Source organism: Rana temporaria, chromosome 8 (assembly GCF_905171775.1).
Source record: "Rana temporaria chromosome 8, aRanTem1.1, whole genome shotgun sequence".
In the NCBI taxonomy this organism is placed as follows: domain Eukaryota; kingdom Metazoa; phylum Chordata; class Amphibia; order Anura; family Ranidae; genus Rana; species Rana temporaria.
Genome location: NC_053496.1, coordinates 8703431 through 8720319, shown reverse-complemented (window position 1 = coordinate 8720319; position 16889 = coordinate 8703431). Strand labels below are relative to the sequence as shown.

Here is a 16889-nt window from a genome sequence, read left to right as displayed (position 1 = left end):
ACAGTGAGTGACACTATCTGTGATTATAGTTGCCATTAAAAAGACTCAGGGAGCGCTAAATATCTGTGGTTTAGGGGTGCAAATTACTTGTCTTGTCTTGGGTGCTGACAACCCACGCTATGAAAATAATTTTACTGTTAGGGGTCCCCACGACTTGGGAAATGTTATCAATGGGTCACGGCACTAGAAGGTTGAGAACCACTGCTCTAGTGCCTACTTATTTGAGGGTGCTACACACCTTTCCAAAGTTGTGTCATATATGTGGGACCAGTGGCGTTGCTAGGGGGTGGCTACTGGGGCTATAGCCCAGAGTATTTTACCTCGGGTTGGCTCTGGTGGCCGGGGGAGGAACATGACTAGTTAATGTTATCAGGCACAAGTTCTTATCTATATTTAACAGTTCCGACAATTTAATCATTGTCCCGACGTCCACTTCTATACCAATCTGCCGGGCAATGTAATTGTTGGGAACCGCAGCACAAGGATTACTCCCCCTGGGGCTATTTGATGATTTTTGGGCTGCGGTTCCCGGCAATTACATTGCCCAGCAGATTGGTATAGAAATGGATGTCAGGAGTCGGACAATGATTAAATTGTCATAACTGCTGAATATAGATAAGAACTGTGCCTGATAATTAACTACTCATGTTCCTCCCCCGGCCACCAGCTGAGCAGATGGAGCCCAGAGCCACAGTCCGGTCTGGATCACCACACAAGGTAAACACTTCAACTGAGGGGTTAAACAGTCCTAATGCCCCCCCTGGCCCCCAGCTAAGCAGAATTTTTTTTTTATAAATGCTGAAGACAAGGGGGAGGGCTCTCTGGGGACCCTGATGTAAGGTGGAGGCTCTCTGGGGACCCTGATGTAAGGAAAGGGCTCTCTGGGGACCCTGATGTAAGGGGGAGGCTCTATGGGGACCCTGATGTAAGGAAAGGGCTCTCTGGGGACCCTGATGTAAGGAAAGGGCTCTCTGGGGACCCTGATGTAAGGGGGAGGCTCTATGGGGACCCTGATGTAAGGAAAGGGCTCTCTGGGGACCCTGATGTAAGAAAGTGGCTCTCTGGGGTCCCTGATGTAAGGAAGTGGCTCTCTGGGGACCCTGATGTAAGAGGAGGCTCTCTGGGGACCCTGATGTAAGGAAGTGGCACTCTGGGGTCCCTGATGTAAGGAAGTGGCTCTCTGGGGACCCTGATGTAAGGAAGTGGCTCTCTGGGGACCCCGATGTAAGGGGAGGCTCTCTGGGGACCCTGATGTAAGGAAGTGGCTCTCTGGGTTCCCCGATGTAAGGGGGAGGCTCTATGGGGACCCTGATGTAAGGGGAGGCTCTCTGGGGATCCTGATGTAAGGAAGTGGCTCTCTGGGGTCCCTGATGTAAGGGAGAGGCTCTATATACCTGTATATATACACACACCTACATGTATATTATATACATGTGTATGCCCGCCCAAGCGTCAGACTTTCTTTACTTCGCTGCTCTGGGCTCTAGTCGCAGATCTTTTGTAAATCTAGGAATGCCCCTGTGTGGGACCAAGTCGCAGCAACTTCAATGTAGTTCATGCACTACTTTGGTCCTACTTTCATGTAACTTGAAGGTCAAAGACTTCAATGTTAATCTATAAAAGTTGCATGAAAGTCATACCTGAATGTTTTACATGCAACAGTGGGGTCCGACTTTGCAACAAGTCACATCCAAGTTGCACCCATCCATAGTTGTACTCCAAAGTCGTGTGACTTTGTACAAGTGTGAATAGAGCCTTATGTTAGACAGGTCCTAAAACCAGGAAGATTCTGGAGGAATTCCCCTGAAGTCTGTCACGTTGAGTCAGTAGGCTGGGCTTTGTGTGAATTGGTGCAGGGTAGTGCTTGGCTTTGCCGTGCGGTAGAGACGCCTTCTGCTATGTCACTGGTTCTCACGCTTTGTGCAGCTTAGCTTCCCTGCTGTTCCACGACCCCACATACAACTTGGACGTCAGTTTGACCTGCCCTGTTCAGATGTGACGTTCTGAGACAGGTTTTCCCCTCTTCATTCCTGAGCTGATTATCTCCATAAGCTGAACGTGTGGTAAGCCAAGAATTAACCCTACTGCTTAGGGATGTAGGCCTTCATCGACTCTACTGTGCATAGCTCCCCTTGCACCTTAGATCTCTTCAGTGTTGGAACTGAGTCTTTCGTTTTATAAGTAAGAAGTTTCTCTAACTCCACCTGGTACATCATTGGACTTCAAGTGGTTGAAGTCTTTGCTAGAGCCGACGGTCAGCTCTTTTGTAATGGCAATTGGAGAGGCTAACTAGCCGTTCAATTACTATTACAAGCAGAAGGGCAGTGGACGGTGTCAGTAGAGCAGTGGACGGTGTCAGTAGAGCAGTGGATGGTGTCAGTAGAGCAGTGGACGGTGTCAGTAGGGCAGTGGACGGTGTCAGTAGAGCAGTGGACGGTGTCAGTAGAGCAGTGGACGGTGTCAATAGAGCAGTGGACGGTGTCAGTAGGGCAGTGGACGGTGTCAGTAGGGCAGTGGATGGTGTCAGTAGGGCAGTGGACGGTGTCAGTAGAGCAGTGGACGGTGTCAGTAGGGCAGTGGACGGTGTCAGTAGGGCAGTGGATGGTGTCACTAGGCCAAAGGATGGTGTCAGTAGAGCAGTGGATGGTGTCAGTAGGGCAGTGGACGGTGTCAGTAGGGCAGTGGATGGTGTCAGTAGAGCAGTGGACGGTGTCAGTAAGGCAGTGGGCGGTGTCAGTAGAGCAGGGGACGGTGTCAGTAGGACAGTGGACTTTGTCACTAGGCCAAAGGATGGTGTCATTAGAGTAGTGGATGGTGTCAGTAGAGCAGTGGACGGTGTCAGTAGAGCAGTGGACGGTGTCAGTAGGGCAGTGGACGGTGTCAGTAGGGCAGTGGACGGTGTCAGTAGGGCAGTGGACGGTGTCAGTAGGGCAGTGGACGGTGTCAGTAGAGCAGTGGACGGTGTCAGTAGGGTAGTGGACGGTGTCAGTAGGGCAGTGGACGGTGTCAGTAAGGCAGTGGGCGGTGTCAGTAGAGCAGGGGATGGTGTCAGTAGAGCAGTGGATGGTGTTAGTAGGACAGTGGACGGTGTCAGTAGAGCAGTGGGCGTTGTCAGTAGAGCTGTGGGCGGTGTCAGTAGAGCTGTGGGCGGTGTCAGTAGAGCTGTGGGCGGTGTCAGTAGGACAGTGGACGGTGTCAGTAGGACAGAGGACGGTGTCAGTAGAGCAGTGGACGGTGTCAGTAGGGCAGGGGACGGTGTCAGTAGAGCAGTGGATGGTGTCAGTAGAGCAGTGGACGGTGTCAGTAGAGCAGTGGGCGTTGTCAGTAGAGCTGTGGGCGGTGTCAGTAGAGCTGTGGGCGGTGTCAGTAGAGCTGTGGGCGGTGTCAGTAGGACAGTGGACGGTGTCAGTAGAGCAGTGGATGGTGTCAGTAGAGCAGTGGACGGAGGCAAAATTTAGACACAAGGCCCCACTCACACCCATAATAGATAAAGTTTCCACCGCCTGGCCTGATTCCTGACCCGAATAGGCAGCTGGCCAGACACAGAGAGGCCAGGTGAGCGGCACGGGCTGAAGGAGCAGCTTAGCTGCTTTAGGGCCCCACATAGACTTGGTGTGTCCTATGGCTGCCCGCACAGCTTTTACAGATGGCACCTGGAGACTGTTGGTCAGTCCAGTGATCGAGCGGAGGCCCCTGTGAGTGCGAGGCCTTCGGCGGCCGCCTAATTAGAGAGTCGCCTCTGCTCCCAAAGGCACGGGCATGATGGGACCTGTAGTTCCGCAACAGCTGGAGGGCCACCCATTCTTTACAAGTCATAACTTACCTTGTTTGAAGAACCTCACACATCCAGAGGTGTTTCCGTCAAGATCCCATAGAGGTGAAGATGTGGAGTGAATACACCGGCACGCGATTCATATTTTATCTGGGACGTGTTCTTCCTGACATTACTAGCCGGGGACGATTATGTGTTTTGTGTGTAAAATATTATTCCCATCTTTACGAGCTCCATGACGATTATCATTACCAGCAGAGATAAATACAAGCTCTGAATTCCTTGCATGGCTGAATATTTTTTGATTGTAATTATGTGAAGTTCTCTTCCCTCTCTCCCTATTGGCTCGGAACTGGAGACTAAGGCCCAGATTCACAAAAGAGATCTATCTCCAGATACGCCGTTGTATCTCTGAGTTGCGCCGTCGTATCTATGCGTCTGATTCTTAGAATCAGTTACGCATAGATATCCATTAGATCCGTCGGATCTTAACTGCATTTTTTTTTTTGGCCCGCTAGGTGGCGCTTCCGTCGAAATCTGCGTAGAGTATGCAAATTAGCTAGATACGCAAATTCCCGAACGTACGCGCGTCCGACGCAGTAAAGTTACGACGTTTACGTTAGGCTTTTCCCGGCGTAAAGTTGCCCCTGGGTCTATGAGGTGCAGCCAATGTTAAGTATGGCCGTCGTTCCCGCCTTCGAAATTTTAAAAAGTTACGTTGTTTGCGTAACTCGTCCGTGAATGGGGCTGGACGTAATTTCCGTCCACGTCAAAACCAATGACGTCCTTGCGGCGTACTTTGGAGCAATGCACACTGGGAGATTTCCACGGACGGCGCATGCGCCATTCGTGAAAAACGTCAATCACGTCGGGTCACAGTAGTTTAACATAAAACACACCCCCCTCCCTTCCACATTTGAATTAGGCGGGCTTACGCCGGCCGATTTATGCTACGCCGCCACAACTTACGGAGCAAGTGCTTTGAGAATACAGCACTTGCCCGTGTAAGTTGGGGCGGCGTAACGTAAATCGGAAAACGTTACGCCGCCGCTAAGATACACCATTCTACGAGAATCTGGCCCTAACAGAGCGATAAAACTGTAGGAAACCCGAGAACTCCATTTGTCTTCCCGTTGCAAACCCATAAAAACTCAAAGAATAACACATTACTAGAACCTATTGGAAAATAATCGCGCACAGATTCTCCCATTCGGCGCGGAAATAAACCCCCCCCCCCCCCCCAAATATGATGGTTTTCAAGAAGCCGTAAACGGGGGTGTAACGGAATGACCCGGGACACCCAGAGACTTTGTGAGGATGGGGGATACTCCTGTGTCAGCGTCACTGATAACTCTTGGGTCTGAGTCCACCCTGTGCCCTTTGGGCATGGGGTGGCAAGTGAATCATAATTCATGTATTACATGAGATAGGACATCACTGATAGTTCGTATTGCAGGATTTTGAGATACTGCAAGATGTTGGCCCAACCAGTCAATAGTGACTCATTCTATGATTAGCCCTGACTAGTGACATGCTAATTGAGTCAGGGCTCCTGGAAGACATTCCATTGTCCTTGTGTAAAGGTGTTAACCCAGGTATGCTCCCAGAACTCTAATTATGCATGCTAAATACTGTTTTGTGTGATAACACTGGCCCAGATTCAAGAAGCACTTGCGCCCGCGCAACCATAGGTTGCGCGGCGCAAGTGCTTACTTGCTCCGGTGTAACGAGTGCTCCTGATTCAGGAACCTCGTTACACCGAATGCAGCCTAGGATGTGATAAACATAAGCCTCCTTATGCCTTCACATCCCAGGCTGCATTCTTGCGTTGGCCGCTAGGGGGCGCAGCCTTTGTGATCGGCGTGTAGTATGCAAATTGCATACTACCACCGATTCACAAAAGTTGCGCGGGCCCTGCCTACGCAAGGTACGGAGTTTCCGTACGGCGCCTTTAGCATAAGGTTGCTCCTGCTATAGCAGGCGCAGCCAATGCTAAAGTATAGTCGTTTACGTAAGTGAACCGTGAATGGCGCTGGACGCCATTCACGTTCACTTACAAGCAAATGACGTCCTTGCGACGTCATTTGCCGCAATGCATGTCGGGAAAGTTTCCCGACGGAGCATGCGCAGTTCGCTCGGCGCGGGAGCGCGCCTAATTTAAATGATTCCCGCCCCCGGCGGGATCATTTACATTAGGCAGCCTTGCGCCCGGCTGCTTAGCATATTGCCCGCGCAATTTACGGAGCAACTGCTCCGTGAATCGCGGGCAAAGCGCAATATTTGCGTGGGCGCAGAGAAAAAAATGTGCTCTTTGCCCACGCAAATATTGCGCGATTCTACTTGAATCTGGGCCACTGTCTAAAACCTATTGATGCTCAGAGGTGTGAATAGGTGTCAAGCTGTATGCGGAGACGAAACGTCTGCCTAGGGAACTCAGTGGGTGAAGGTGTTTTGTTTGTTATGCTGTTAATTAAGGAATGTTTAGTAATTAGCCTTAGTGTGTGATTAGGGGGGGGTGGAGATCTCATTGTTGCTTTAATGCCTTGTACTGTATAAAAAGCTGAGAAGAACCCATTAAAGTTGATCTTTACATTTGGAACAAGTACAGAGCTGTGTCTCGTCTTGATTCTGGGCGAATGAAATGGGATCGGGTCTGCCTGTTGGTTGGAGTGCCGATAAGCTGTCGTGACTGGGATGGAAGGTCGTAAACGGTGGTGACCGTTACAGGGGGGAACGGCCTGTTTTATATAACGTCTGTAATGCTCCAGGCAGTAACGGCGCGACTCTCCGAGTCAGATTCTACCCGCCGACAATTCGGCCCGCACATCCAGCAACGTCTTTATCTCATTTCCCCCCCCTTTTTTTTTTTCTTCTAGGAAAAGACGAAGCGAGCAGCTTGGAGGTGACCTGGCCTGACGGCAAGATCCTCACCCGGGGCATCGCCGAAGGGGAAATCAATACCGTCCTAGAGATTGCCTACCCCGCGGATGAAGACAGCGCCACTAAGCCAACGCTTATCGAGGTGACAAATCCCCTCCCCCCCCCTATGTATTCTGGGGGTGGGCGAAAAATGACCATGTGATTGCTGCAGATGTATAACGATGTCTGCCGAGGAATCTGTACTCATTGCCAGACGTGACTGTGATCAGCTTTGTCACTTTAAAATATACACTATATTACCAAAAGTATTGGGACGCCTGCCTTTATGGGGCAGATCCACGTAGATCGGCGCTTCTCTCCGCCGGGCGCAGCGTATCTAAGATACATTACGCCGCCGTAACTTATTTTTTTTTCTTTTCGAATCCTCAAAGAATTTGCGCCGTAAGTTACGGCGGCGTAGTGTATCTTTGGCGGCGTAAGGGCGCGGAATTCAAATGGGTGTGATGGGGGCGTGTTTTATGTAAATACGTCGTGACCCGACGTAAACTACGTTTTTTTTTAACTGCGCATGCGCCGTCCGTGGGGGTATCCCAGTGCGCATGCTCGAAATTAAACTGGAACAAGCCAATGCTTACGACGGTGACGTCATTTTACGCAAATCCCTATTCGCGAACGACTTTACGCAAACGACGTAAAAATTTCAAAATGCGAGGCGGGAACGACGGCCATACTTAACATTGAGTACGCCACCATATAGCAGGGGTAACTATACGCCAGAAAAAGCCGAACGCAAACGACATAAAAAAAAAACGCCGGACGTACGTTCGTGGATCGCCGTAACTAGCTAATTTGCATACTCGACGCGGAAATCGACGGAAACGCCGAAAGAATGCACCTGAGATCCGATGGCGTACTAAGACGTACGCTTGTCGGATCAATCCGAGATGCCGTCGTATCTTGTTTTGTGGATACAATTTTTCGGCGGCCGCTAGGTGGTCGTTTCGGTCGGATTCCGCGTCGAGTATGCAAATTAGCTAGTTATGGCGATCCACGAACGTACGTTTTTTACGTTGTTTGCGTTCGGCTTTTTCCGGCCTATAGTTAAACCTGGTATTATGAGGCGTACTTAAAGTTAAGTATGGCCGTCGTCCCCGCCTCGCATTTTGAATTTTTTACGTCGTTTGCGTAAGTCGTTCGCGAATAGGGATTTGCGTAGAATGACGTCACCGTCTTAAACATTGGCTTGTTCCGGTTTCAATTCGAGCATGCGCGCTGGGATACCCCCCACGGACGGTGCATGCGCAGTTAAAAAAAAAACGACGTTTACGTCGGGTCACGACGTATTTGCATAAAACACGCCCCTATCACAGAGATTTGAATGCCGCGCCCTTACGCTGCCAAAGATACACTACGCCGCCGTAACTTACGGCGCGAGTTCTTTGAGGATTCGAAAAAAAAAAAAAGATAAGTTACGGCGGCGTAGTGTACCTTAGATACGCTGCGCCCGGCGGATTAATGCGCCGCTGTACGTGGATCTACCCCTTTATCTTCTCAGATGGTGAAGCTCCCCCATTCCTCTTCCAGTTCCTGTAAATTCTTGGAATGTCTTCCATGAGATCTCCCCAGTAAAAAATAAAAACCAACTCAATACTGAACCCTACGGACCAAGACTGGGATGCCTTTAATGTGCGTGTAAAGTCAGACGTCCCAAATCTGACTCGGTTTGCGAGTGTTGTCTGACAAAACGAGTCGAATTCCACCTAATAGTGCCTGCAGTACCGCATTTGGCCTGCGGGGGGCGCTGGAGCAGAGCCGTACAGTGAGTCAGCGACTATCGCAGGCGATTGTCGCCGTTTGACAATGCTCACAAAGACAAGGAAATACTCAGTTTCCGACACTGACGAGGCTCTCCGGTGCCCCCCACCACCTCAGGCCACATGCGGTATTGCACCTCATTGAAGTCAATGCGGAACGAATTATTTTAGTTTCCATTGACTTCAATGGGGAAACTCGCTTTGATATGCGAGTGCTTTGGATTGCAAGAATTCTCCTGGAACGGATTATGCTCGTAATTCGAGGTTCAACTGTGGTGTGCAGTACCACATTTGGCCAGAGGTGGGGGGGGGGGGGGCGCCGGTGACGCTCGGAACGGTTCGGAAATTCTCACAATCACTCAAAAATACTCCGTTCCTGAGTGTTTCCGAAACTTTCTGAAGGTTTTGGAGATCAGACAAGCTGTCCCCGAGTATTTCCGAGGCTCTTTAGCAACCCCCCCCTACCGCCTCTGGCCGCATGCGGTATTGCACGCCAATGAAGTCAATGCGGAACGAATTATTTTCGTTTCCATTGACTTCAATGGGGAAACTCGCTTTGATATGCGAGTGCTTTGGATTACGAGCGTTCTCCTGGAACGGATTATGCTCGTAATGCGAGGTTCAACTGGGGTGTGCAGTACCGCGTTTGGCCAGAGGTGCGAGGGCGCCGGTGACACTCGGAACGGTTCGGAGCCGTCCCGAGCCGTTTCGGAAATACTCAGAATCACTCGAAAAAAACTCGGAAATACTCAGTTCCTGAGTGTTTCCGAACCTTTTTGAGGGTTTTCGAGATCAGCCGAGCCGTCCCCGGGTGTGTTCTAGGCTCTCCGGCGCCCTCCCCCACCTCTGGCCACATGAGGTATTGCATGCCATAGAAGTCAATACAGAACAAATTATCTTTGTTTCCATTGACTTCTATGGGGAAACTCGCTTTGATATGCGAGCGCTTTGGATTACGAGCATTCTCCTGGAACGGATTAATGCGAGTAATCCGAGGTTCCACTGTCTTGCTTGGTGCACACTGGTGTGATTGTGCCGGAGTGCCGCAGGATTACACCGGCGGCAGGTCATGTAGACGACTCTTTTTCTCTTTTTGTACAGTTCATCACTCGGCTAAATAAATAGAGGAAGGAAATTGCTTTTTGATCTTTTTCTGTCGGACTGAAGAGGATTGTAATTTGATTTTACTTCATTTTATCTTTTCCTGAACAGTGCGGCCAGGGCTTCTCCATGAATGGGAACGGACATTGTGGAGGTAAGTGAAGCTTAATGTCCTCGGGAGTCACACACCTGGAATGAATGAAGGGAAGGGATCCGAGGGGAAGGAATCCGAGGATTGAAGGGATCCGAGGGGAAGGGATCCGAGGAATGAAGGGAAGGGATCCGAGGGGAAGGGATCCGAGGGGAAGGGGCTTCTCCATGAATGGGAACGGACATTGTGGAGGTAAGTGAAGCTCAATGTCCTCGGGAGTCACACACCGGGATTATAAAAGGAAAATGTCATTATAGGAAGAGATTTCCTGGCTGGGCGCTCAGCGGGGGAAGGGATCAGAGGAATGAAGGGAAGGGATCCGAGGGGAAGGGAGCCGATGAATGAAGGGAACGGATCCGAGGGGAAGGGATCCGAGGAATGAAGGGAAGGGATCCGAGGGGAAGGGATCCGAAGGGAAGGGATCCGAGGGGAAGGGATCTGAGGAATGAAGAGGAGGGATCCGAGGGGAAGGGATACGAGGAATGAAGGGAAGGGATCCGAGGAATGAAGGGAAGGGATCCGAGGGGGATGGATCCGAGGGGAAGGGATCCGAGGGGAAGGGATCCGAGGAATGAAGGGAAGGGATCCGAGGGGAAGGGATCCGAAGGGAAGGGATCCGAGGGGAAGGGATCTGAGGAATGAAGAGAAGGGATCCGAGGGGAAGGAATCCGAGGAATGAAGGGAAGTAATCCGAGGAATGAAGGGAAGGGATCCGAGGGGAAGGGATCCGAGGAATGAAGGGAAGGGATCCGAGGGGAAGGGATCTGAGGAACAAAGGGAAGGGATCTGAGGGGAAGGGATACGAGGAATGAAGGGAATGGATCCGAGGGGAAGGGATCCGAGGAATGAAGGGAAGGGATCCGAGGAATGAAGGGAAGGGATCCGAGGGGAATGGATCCGAGGGGAAGGGATCCGAGGGAAAGGGATCCGAGGGGAAGGGATCCGAGGAATGAAGGGAAGGGATCCGAGGGGAAGGGATCCAAAGGGAAGGGATCCGAGGGGAAGGGATCTGAGGAATGAAGAGAAGGGATCCGAGGGGAAGGAATCCGAGGAATGAAGGGAAGTAATCCGAGGAATGAAGGGAAGGGATCCGAGGGGAAGGGATCCAAGGAATGAAGGGAAGGGATCCGAGGGGAAGGGATCCGAAGGGAAGGGATCCGAGGGGAAGGGATCTGAGGAATGAAGAGAAGGGATCCGAGGGGAAGTAATCCGAGGAATGAAGGGAAGGGATCCGAGGGGAAGGGATCCGAGGAATGAAGGGAAGGGATCCGAGGGGAAGGGATCCGAGGAATGAAGGGAAGGGATCCGAGGGGAAGGGATCTGAGGAACAAAGGGAATGGATCTGAGGGGAAGGGATCAGAGGGGAAGAGATCTGAGGAACGAAGGGAAGGGATCCAAGGGGAAGGGATCCGAAGGGAAGGGATCTGAGGGGAAGGGATCCGAGGGGAAGGGATCTGAGGAATGAAGGGAAGGGATCTGAGGGGAAGGGATCCGAGGGGAAGGAATCCAAGGAATGAAGGGAAGGGATCCGAGGGGAAGAGATCCGAGGAATGAAGGGAAGGGATCCGAGGGGAAGAGATCCAAGGAATGAAGGGAAGGGATCCGAGGGGAAGGGATCCAAGGGGAAGGGATCGGTGGAATGAAGGGAAGGGATCCGAGGGAAAGGGATCTGAGGAACGAAGGGAAGGGACCTGAGGGGAAGGGACTTGAGGAATGAAGCGAAGGGATCCGAGGAAAGAAGGGATCCGAGGAAAGAAGGGATCCGAGGGGAAGGGATCCGAGGAACGTGCTGGAAAAGCATTTGTTCTTCTTTAATGCTCCAATTTAGAATAAAAAACATACAGAAGAAAAGTTCCCGGGTCACAGGTTCTAATTTTATTTTGAAGAATACAGAACGCTGATTTTTTTTATCATTTAACAAAAGGATTGCCTACTACTACTACAGTGCCTAGAAAAAGTATTCATACCCCTTGAGATTTCCCACATTTTCTCATGTTACAACCAAAAACATAAATGTATTTTATTGGGATTTTATGTGATGGACCAACACAAAGCGTCACATAATTGTGAAGTGGAAGGGAAATTATAAATGTTTTTCAACATTTTTTACAAATAAATATGTGAAAAGTGTGGGGGAGGGGGGATTTGTATTCATCCCCTTTACTCTGATACACCTAATTAAAATCTAGTGGAACCAATTGCCTTTAAAAGTCACCTAATTTGTAAATGGAGTCCCCTTCGGGGGAAACACTCACCAGATGGTTTCTTTACACTCGCATTTCCATATATATCGCCTCACGTGTCACCTCAGATGCTTGGAAACTGCATACCCCTCTCCTATCTTGATCACCGTTACTGTATTCACTTCCCGGGTGTAGTGTCCGCAGGTGTATGAGGGAATGAAAAAACCATATAGTGCAATATCGTTTTTGAATTTTTAATGTCACCCCAAAAAACAGATATACACTAGTCCCCTCATAAAAACATGCGTACCAGAAAATAGATTAAGTCAGGCACATAAATATATGTGGATGTTTCATTTGCATTTCTCACTGTTTAGTGTAGGACCCCTGAAGACCGCTCTGGAGACCTTCCTGTAGCTGTCACTTCCTAGTTCCTCACTCAGTGGAACGCATACGTCACTTCCGGTCGGATGCTGGATAGCAGCGCTCTGACGTTTCGTCCGTTCGGACTTTTTCCAAGAGCGTGCTATTCCTCTGCACCCGCCGGAGTTATATTGTGTAGTGCTACACGCCCACCTGTGACGATGCTATAGATGGGGATGACCCTCCATCTATGCATCATTCGATCCTCACTCCGAGCGCCGCGCTCGACCACGCCCCCCGGAGAGGAGGAGATAGCTGGGTCTTTTTTGTACTCCGCTCCCTGACACTCACTGTTGCCACCATAGAACTGACAGATGAGTGTATGTCAGTGCGCGGCCATACATGCACTATTTAATTCATATTTGGGCTCTGTACTTGTGAAGGATGTAATTTATGTATATAGCTGAATGATCTGAAGTCTGCAGTGCTACTGTATGCACTAGTGTCTGTTATTCCAAACATATTATAGCCTATGTACTGTGCTTTACTGGGATCATTATATCCTTTATGCAAAGACACGATGTGCTTCAGTTTTAAACCATCATATTTAAAATATTTAAAAACATGTTTAAAGACTCTTCTGTTCCTGCCCAAATAAAAAACAGATCGTCGATAAAACGTTTATAAAAAATTAATTCGGCTTTTCTTTCTTTAAAAATAGATTTATCTTCCCACTCGGCCATGAACAAATTTGCGATGCTTGGGGCAAACAGTGAGTGTCAGGGAGCGGAGTACAAAAAAGACCCAGCTATCTCCTCCTCTCCGGGGGGCGTGGTCGAGCGCGGCGCTCGGAGTGAGGATCGAATGATGCATAGATGGAGGGTCATCCCCATCTATAGCATCGTCACAGGTGGGCGTGTAGCACTACACAATATAACTCCGGCGGGTGCAGAGGAATAGCACGCTCTTGGAAAAAGTCCGAACGGACGAAACGTCAGAGCGCTGCTATCCAGCATCCGACCGGAAGTGACGTATGCGTTCCACTGAGTGAGGAACTAGGAAGTGACAGCTACAGGAAGGTCTCCAGAGCGGTCTTCAGGGGTCCTACACTAAACAGTGAGAAATGCAAATGAAACATCCACATATATTTATGTGCCTGACTTAATCTATTTTCTGGTACGCATGTTTTTATGAGGGGACTAGTGTATATCTGTTTTTTGGGGTGACATTAAAAATTCAAAAACGATATTGCACTATATGGTTTTTTCATTCCCTCATACACCTGCGGACACTACACCCGGGAAGTGAATACAGTAACGGTGATCAAGATAGGAGAGGGGTATGCAGTTTCCAAGCATCTGAGGTGACACGTGAGGCGATATATATGGAAATGCGAGTGTAAAGAAACCATCTGGTGAGTGTTTCCCCCGAAGGGGACCCTATATCCCCCCACGTGGTGAATGCCTTTCTGGTGATTGGAGCACATACTTAAGCTACATCTGATCGGGTCATCCTACACAGCTTTTATCTTTTTTCAAACTAGAGGTTTGCAGCGCTGCTGCAGGACTATTTACATGCTCTGTGCGGGCTGTTTTTATTTTTCTGCTTTTATCAAGTGACATTTATTTTAAGCAGCTGCTTTTATCATTATTTATTGTGTTTTATCTGGTTAGATTTTTTATTGCTTGGACTTTGTTGTTTACTCCTAAAGCGCAGGGTTGTACTATTATTAGAGGGCCACCAATTAGTACTTTTGTATACTTTGTAAATGGAGTCCACCTGTGTGTTACAGGTGGACTCCTGTCTCAGTATAAATACAGCTGTTCTGTGAAGCCCTCAGAGGTTTGTTAGAGAACCTTAGTGAGCATCATGAAGGACAAGGAACCCACCAGACAGGTCAGGGACAAAGTTGTGGAGAAGTTTGAAGCAGAGTTAGGTTATAATGTTAAAGCGGAGGACCACACAAGAATGGAACCTCCGCTTTTCGGAAATTATTATTAATATTATTTTAATATGGTTATTATTATTATTATTGTTAATAATAAAAACCATATTAAAATAGTAATCTTTTAAATAGTATTATTGTTATTACTATATTAATAGTTATTATTATTGTTATTAATAATAATAATAATAATAATAATAATGTTTTAAATATTATTTTTGTTATTATTATTATTATTATTATTATTATTTTCATATGGTTATTATTATTATTATTATTGTTAATAATAAAAATAATAATAATAATATTTTATAAATAATAATAATAATAATAATAGTAATCATTTAAATAGTATTATTATTGTTATTATTGTTAATCATAATAATAATAATGATAATAATGGTTTAAATATTATTATTATTATTTTAATATGATTATTATTATTGTTAATAATAAAAATAATATTTTATAAATAATAATAATATTGATAGTAATCATTTAAATAGTATTATTATTGTTACTACTTTATTAATAGTTGTTATTATTGTTACTAATAATAATAATAATAATAATAATAATAATAATAATAGTGTTTTAATTATTATTATTATTTTTATTATTAATAATAATAATAAATATTATAATAATAATAATATTTTATAAATAATAATAATGGTAATCTTTTAAATAGTATTATTACTATATTAATAGCTATTATTATTGTTATTATTAATAATAATAATGATAATAGTAATAATAATAAAAATAGTTTAAATAGTATTATTATTTTTATTATATGGTTATTATTATTGTTATTCATAATAATAATAATAATAATAATAATAATAATAATAATAATAATAATATTTTATAAATAATAATAATAATAATAATAATAGTAATCTTTTAAATAGTATTATTATTGTTAATAATAAAAATAATAGTATCTTATAAATAATAGTAATCTTTTAAATAGTATTATTACTATATTAATAGCTATTATTATTGTTATTAATAATAATAATAATAATAATAATAATAATAATAATAGTTTAAATATTATTATTATTATTATTATTATTATTATTATTATTATTATTATTATTATTATTATATGGTTATTATTATTGTTAATAATAATAGTAATAATAATAAAAATAGTTTAAATATTATTATTATTTTTATTATATGGTTATTATAATTGTTATTTATAAAATATTATAATTATTATTATGAATAACAATAATAACCATATAATAAAAATATTATTTTTATTATTAACAATAATAATAATACTATTTAAAAGATTACTATTATTATTATTATTATTATTATTATTATTATTTATAAAATATTATAATTATTATTATGAATAATAATAATAATAATAGTAATCTTTTAAATAGTATTATTATTATTGTTAATAATAAAAATAATAATAATAATAAAAATAGTTCAAATATTATTATTATTATTATTATTATTATTATTATTATTATTATTATTATTATTATTATATGGTTATTATTATTATTGTTAATAATAATAATAATAATAATAATAATAATTTATAAATAATAATAATAATAATAATAATAATAATAATAATTTATAAATAATAATAATAATAGTAATCTTTTAAATAGTATTATTATTGTTATTACTGTATTAATAGTTATTATTATTGTTAATAATAATAAAAATTGTTTAAATATTATTATTATTTTATTATGGTTATATTATTGTTAATAATAAGATGAATAATATTTAATAAATATTATAGATCGTACATGGTTTGTTGATGATGAATGTTTGTCTCGGATATTTCAGACACAGACGAGTGCCTCCAGTTCCCGTTCCTCTGCCCCAGAGAGAAGCCGGTGTGTATAAACACGTATGGGGGTTACAAGTGTCGCCCCAATAGAAGATGTAATCGCGGTTTTGAGCCGAATGAAGACGGCACGGCGTGTGTCGGTAGGTTACCTTTTCCTTTTTACTCTCTACACTTTATTATAATCAGAACGTCTTCTGTAACGTTTCTTTGCTGATGTCGTCTCACAATATTTAAAATACCTTGAAAGTGACAGAAGTCCCCAGTGTCCCCCCTTACATCAGAGTTCCCCTTTATACCAGAGTCCACAGTGTCCCCCTTACATCAGAGTTCCCCTTTATACCAGAGTCCACAGTGTCCCGCCTTACATCAGAGTTCCCCTTTATACCAGAGTCCACAGGGGAACTCTTGTTATTAACTTCATGTGATTAGAAATGTTATTTAATAGCAAAATATATGTATAGTTTATAATATAAAATATGCTGTGCGCCGGTAAAGTGTTCGGGGTTTGACTTGAAGATAAGGAGGCAACCCCATCCCCACCCCACCCCCGTTTAGACTACATTCACACCTAGGCGTTTTTACGCCTGTAGCGCTACGCCGCTGCCGCCAGAGGGCTGAAAACAGATGTCCCTCTATGGAGATGGTTCACATCTCCACGCCGAACGCCGGACGCCTGTCGCCTGCCGCGTGAAAAAAGGTCCCGGACCTTTTTTTCAGGCGTCTTCGAGCGTTCGGCTAGGAGATGGCAATCATCTCCATAGAGGGGGTCATCTTGGGGCACATCTAGGCGGACAATACCGGCGTTTTGTCGCCGCGATTTCGTCCGCCTAGATGTGAATGCAGCCT

The 16889-nt window shown here is 45.1% G+C and overlaps 1 protein-coding gene across 3 annotated transcripts in view; it reads left to right on the top strand.

The window, feature by feature from the left end:
- The window catches only part of CRTAC1 (cartilage acidic protein 1), a 738783-nt gene that overhangs the window by 688834 nt on the left and 33060 nt on the right, over window positions 1-16889 (top strand). For all 3 annotated transcript variants that reach the window (XM_040361273.1, XM_040361276.1, XM_040361274.1), the window contains exons 12-14: window positions 6649-6794; window positions 9679-9721; window positions 16040-16183. In XM_040361273.1, coding sequence (XP_040217207.1) covers window positions 6649-6794; window positions 9679-9721; window positions 16040-16183 — 333 coding nt within the window. The remainder of the gene's footprint in view (window positions 1-6648; window positions 6795-9678; window positions 9722-16039; window positions 16184-16889) is intronic.